The sequence below is a fragment of the Lepus europaeus genome, chromosome 18, assembly GCF_033115175.1.
Source record: "Lepus europaeus isolate LE1 chromosome 18, mLepTim1.pri, whole genome shotgun sequence".
Classification (NCBI taxonomy): Eukaryota; Metazoa; Chordata; class Mammalia; order Lagomorpha; family Leporidae; genus Lepus; species Lepus europaeus.
Genome location: NC_084844.1, coordinates 48,167,244 through 48,173,143, shown reverse-complemented (window position 1 = coordinate 48,173,143; position 5,900 = coordinate 48,167,244). Strand labels below are relative to the sequence as shown.

The following is a 5,900-nucleotide window of genomic DNA, read 5'->3' as shown; positions in this document are numbered from 1 at the left end:
TCATAGGCAGAAGAGGATTTTCTTACAAATCACTCTGCCCAAGGCTCCCTTCATGTCTCGGTTCCTCAGGCTGTAGATGAAGGGGTTCAGCATGGGAGTCACCACAGTGTACATCATAGCCATGACAGTCTCCTTCACAGTAGAATTATTGGCTGATGGAATTAGGTAGAGACCAATAATTGTGCCAAAGAACAGGGACACCACGGACAGGTGGGAGCCACAGGTGGAGAAGGCCTTACGGATGCCTCGTGCAGAAGGAACCTTGATGATGGAAGACACAATCCTTGCATAGGATGTGATAATGAGTAGGAACGGGATGACAATAACAAGTCCACCCATGACAAATATCACCAATTCATTGACATGGGTATCAGAGCAGGCCAACTTCAGAAGAGCAGATATGTCACAGAAAAAGTGTGAGATCACATTACCTGCACAGAAAGACAGCCTGGCCATGAGCAGGGTGTGCAACAGGGCATGGAATGTGGTCAGCACCCAGGACAGCGTCACCAGGAAGAGGCAGAGCTTAGGACTCATGATGCTGGTGTAGTGCAGGGGGAAACAGATGGCCACGTAGCGGTCGTAGGCCATGGCCACAAGGAGGAAGCTCTCCAGGTCTGCAAAAAATAGGTAGAAATACATCTGGGCCAGGCATCCTGCATAGGGGATGGATGGGACTTGGCTCTGCATGATCTGCAGCAATTTGGGCATTGTGACAGAGGAGAAGCAGAGGTCAGAGAAGGACAAGTTGCTGAGAAACAAGTACATGGGCGTGTGGAGATGGGAGTCCAGGTGAATGAGGACGATGATGAGGAGGTTCCCCAGGACGGTGGTCAGGTACATGGCCAGGAGCAGGACGTAGAAGAGGTTTTTGTGCTGTGGCTGGATAGGCAGGCCCAGGAGGAGGAACTCTGAGACAGTGGTTTGGTTCTTTCCAGTCATGCTCTGTTGCTAGAGCCCTTAGGCAGAAGCAATAGTGTCCATCAAAAGTTGAAGTTTTATTGATTGTTTCTATGGTACGCTGTTAAGTATTCTGAAAAAAATTATTTTTTTCACTATCATCACAATGAACATAATCTCTATACTCTAATGTTTTATAATCAGATTATATCCTTATAGAGTTCTATCTATGAACTATGTGGAATCTGTTCTGTTTGCATTAACATTACATTAACATGAGAATTGAAAAAAACTAAAAAGCAACCATAGCCTTGGCAACTCATGACTAGAGCCTAGGGAGATTACTGACACCATAAAGAAGAGTGTCAAATAGTTAAGTCAACAACAGGAGTCACTGTGTACTTACTCCTCATGTGGGATCTCTGTCCTTAATGTGTTGTCCAATGTGAAGTAATGCTATAACTAGTACTGAAACAGTATTTTACACTTTGTGTTTCTGTGTGGGTGGAAACTGATGAAATCTTTACTTAATATATACTAAATCTTCTGTATATAAAGACAATTGATAATCTTGATGTGAATGGAATAGGAGAGGGAGCGGGAGATGGGAGGGGTGCGAATGGGAGGGAAGTTATGGGGGAGGGAAGCCATTGTAATCCATAAACTGTACTTTGGAAATTTATATTTACTAAATAAAAGTTTAAAAAAAAGCAACCAGACACTTTACCTCCTGCTCACATACATTGGACCACATAGATACCTATAATCTTTTCTGGCATCTGCTATGTGCTTGAAAACTCAAATTCATTCTTTTCATTGAAGCTTGTATGAGGTTACCCTCAGACTAAGATCTTTGTGAGAGGACTTCCCATCCATCAGTTACCTGTTTGCTTTTTGCAGAGTAGGATTCTGTCCTCATTGGTATATCTCATGACCAGCAGATTGTCCAGCACATATTAAATATTAACTCCTAATAATAATCTTACATGTAAAAACAGGCTAGTAATTCTAAGTGACTTTCTTTACTTCTCATTAACATGTTACAACATTCTATCTTTTGTAAAACATTCTTTTCTATTTTCTTCTGAGGCACAAAATACATTTATCTTCCTGCTTGGTTATCCTCAGTAACTTTAATTGGCTACTGTTCTGTCACTTTTTTTTCCTTAAAGATTCTATTTATTTATTTGAGAAGTAGAATTACAGAGAGAGGGAGAGACCGAGTAGGGGCTTCCATGCATGGTTCACTCCCAAATGGCCACAACAGCCAGAGCTGCGCCTGATCTGACGCCAGGATCCAGGATCCAGGAGCCTGTTCTGGGTCTCCCACACGGATGCAGGGGCCCAAACACTTGGACCATACCCTACTGCCTTCCCAGGTCAGAGCCAGATTGAAAGATGAGCAACCGGGACTAGAACTGGTGCCCACATGGGATACTGGTGCCGCAGACAGAATATTAACCCACTGTGCCACGGTGCCAGCCCCATGTCACTTTCTTGTTAATGTTCGTCAAGCCTTTTTTTCTTTTAATTGTATGAATATTCCCAAGAAAAATCCTTCTGCTCAATGTCTTAGATTACTGTTTAAATATCAGGTGCAGACATCTTTCTGACACAGAGAACTCTATCCCATTATTTTCTATAGATGGCTCATGGACACCATAAGCTCAAGAGATCCCAAACGAAACTCATGATCTCAACTTTTCCCTCTCCCAACCTCCTCCTCCACTCTCATATTTCAGTGAAAGGAATCTAGCATCAGAAATCTGTGAGCTTTACTTCATTCACTCCTCCTCTTACCATCAGTTCCAATCTAGTTGTCATAGATTTCATACTTCATCTTGCTCTGATTCATGGACTCCTCAACCCAACAGCACAATCTTAGACCAAACAGATCTTATCTTACCTGGACTATTAAAAAATCCTCTCTACTCTTCTCGTCTTCTGCCTTAATACCATTCTCCTTAAAGATGCTTCATTCACATTGTGGCATTCTAAGATAAAACATTTTTCCTATGGATTTTTAAAATTTTTATTTATTTTCATTTTAGAGGACTTTATTAATAGATTGTTAGGACCACAGCAAATGCATGTAAATTACAACACAATTATCATCAATTCTAATGTTAATGTGTTATTAAAACAGAGGAAAGATTCAATACAGTTCATACATACAGTTCTTTTTTTTTTTTTTTTTTTTTTTTTTTTTTGACAGGCAGAGTGGATAGTGAGAGACAGAAAGGTCTTCCTTTTTGCCGTTGGTTCACCCTCCAGTGGCCGCTGCGGCCGGCGCATCTCGCTGATCAGAAGCCAGGAGCCAGGCACTTCTCCCGGTCTCCCATGCAGGTGCAGGGCCCAAACACTTGGGCCATCCTCCACTGTACTCCTGGGCCAGAGCAGAGAGCTGGACTGGAAGAGGAGCAACCGGGACTAGAACCCGGTGTGCCGGCGCCACAGGCAGAGGATTAGCTTATTGAGCCGCGGGGCTGGCCCATCTCTTTTTAAGATAATTTTATTTGAAAGGCAGACAGAGAGAGAGAGAGAGAGAGAGATCTTCCATCTGCTGGTTTACTCTCCAAATGGCTGCAATGACTGGGGGTGGGTCAGCCAAAAGCTTGGGGCCTGGAACTGCAGCTGGGTCTCCCACATGGGTGGCAGGGGCCCAAGTACTTGAATCATCTGCTGACTCCCAGGCACATTATCAGGAAGCAGGATTGCAAATGAAGAAATAGTCTTGATCCAGCACTCAGATATGAGATGCCAGCATTGCAAGTGGCAGCTTAACCCTCTGCATCACGAAGTCAGCCCCAGTATCATCTCTTTTTTGATGAATGGTCCGGGAGATTCTCATTCCTCATAAAATAAAGGCAAAACTCCTTTCAAGGATACAAACATTGCTTCATAACCTCGCCCTTGCCTAGCTGCACACTCTCATCTTGCCCCACAGTGACCCCTGCCTCCCACCCTCCAGCAATGCTGGACTGAAACACCCTCGTCTTGTTGTCCCTCCTGCCTACCACTTCATTCCTTTTGCACCTTCCCTCCCTCACCTGCTTATCCTTCAGGTGTATTTCCTGTCACTTGCTCAACTAAACCTTTCTATGTCTCCAGACTTGGTGAGACCTGCTGCTATGCTTCCATCCCATCCTGAACTCACCCCACAGCGTTCAAGGCCCTTGATTATTTGTTTAGTCGACTTCCCTGATGACTGGGGCACAGCCAGCACTTGGCGCAGTGCCTGATGTTTCAGAATGTCCATTCACTTTTCTTCAGGCTGAGATGTGGACTCCTTCAGCTTTAAAGGAGCAAAACCCCATTATGTTAAAATAACTACATGTATTAAATCATCTCAAAATTAAAAATTTCTACCCTTAACTATTTGGCATGAATTTTTAGCAATCTATCCAAGTTTAAGATACAATTTTGTACCACAAAATATTAGGGAACCTCAGATATACTATTTTCAGCAATACGGTTGACTGAGTCCATACATCTTGATGCTGAAATGGACATGATGTCATGGACTTTGATGTAGGAAAAATAAATGAGAATTTAATAAATTATGGGAGGAATTAAAGGAAGAAATATGGTTTCTATCCTGAACTTTTCACTTGAGATCTTCTTCAGGGTTCCATATCCTATGTAATAATTTTACATGTCAATGTGGCTAGGTCTTGGCGGCCGGCACCATGGCTCACTAGGCTAATCCTCCGCCTACAGTGCCGGCACACCGGGTTCTAGTCCCGGTTGGGGCACCGGATTCTGTCCCGCTTGCTCCTCTTCCAGTCCAGCTCTCTGCTGTGGCCCGGGAGTGCAGTGGAGGATGGCCCAAGTGCTTGGGACCTGCACCCGCATGGGAACCAGGAGAAGCACCTGGCTCCTGGCTTTGGATCAGCGCGATGCACCAGCTGCAGTGCACCTGCCGCAGCAGCCATTGGGGGGTGAACCAACGGAAATGGAAGACCTTTGTCTCTCTCACTGTCCACTCTGCCTGTCAAAAAAATAATAATGTGGCTAGGTCTTGGTAACAAGTTTTTTTCTAAAATACTTGATGTAGGTGTTAAGATATTTTGTAAAGTGCTTAACATTGAAATAATTAGATTGGAAAATAATCCACTTTACTCACAGTGTGCTGAGCATAATAGAATCAATAGATTTTTAAGAGAAAGGTCTGATGTCCCCTGAAGAAGACAGTTTCTGTCTCCAGGTTGCTTTGAACTCAAGGCTATAACATCAGGTCTCCCCAGGGTCTTCACTTGCCAACCTGCCCTAATGATATCAGATTGATCAGCTCCTATAATCATGTGAAATAGTTCCTTAAAATGAATCATGTGTGTGCATGTGTATATGAGTGTGCTTGAAAAAGTTCATGGAGATATGGAATTAACAGCATGAATTCTGGTGTAAAACCTTTTGGAATAATATATGTTCCTTTTCATAATATACATGTTTATGTATTAAAATTCTTTACACCGAAATAAAACCATGTTTCTGTTTTCCTACAACTTTTTGAGTGTACACACACACTGTTACTTCTGTTGTATTTTCTGGGGATCACTAACACATTCCATTTTGTCTCAAAGCTGATTAGGAAAGCGGAGGAGAAGCATCCACATGTGTGGGAAGAGCCTTTTTTTTTTTTTAAAGATTTATTTCATTTAAAGTGGGACAGTCAGGAAAGAACAGGTGTTCATTTTGGATGCTGGCATTGCAGGGAGAAGTTTGCTCAGCTGCTCCACTTTGAAGCCAGCTCCTTGCTAATGTGTCTGGGAACAGTGGAAGATGGCCCAAGTTGTTGGGCCCCTGCACCCATGTGAGAAACCTGGATCAAGCTTCTTGCTCCTGGCTTCAGTCTGGCTCGGCTCTGGGCATTGCAGCTATTTGGGGAGTGAGCCAGCAGATGGAAGATCTCTGTCTCTGTGTCTCTTCTATCTCTGCAAATATCTTTCAATTAAATAAATGTTTAAAAGAGACTGCTTTATAGAGCTATTATTATGTTG

General features: G+C 43.2%; 1 protein-coding gene across 1 annotated transcript; it reads right to left on the bottom strand.

Annotated features, from left to right (window-relative positions):
• LOC133776574 (olfactory receptor 1468-like) lies at positions 1–942 on the bottom strand. The gene has a single exon (XM_062215620.1). The coding sequence runs from the start codon at positions 940–942 to the stop codon at positions 1–3; it is 942 nt and encodes a 313-aa protein (XP_062071604.1).
• Positions 943–5,900: the final 4,958 nt, after the last annotated feature.

What these genes read in the sequence shown, in the direction of transcription:
- LOC133776574 (XM_062215620.1), bottom strand. Translation starts at nt 942, where the DNA reads ATGACTGGAAAGAACCAAACCACTGTCTCAGAGTTCCTCCTCCTGGGC.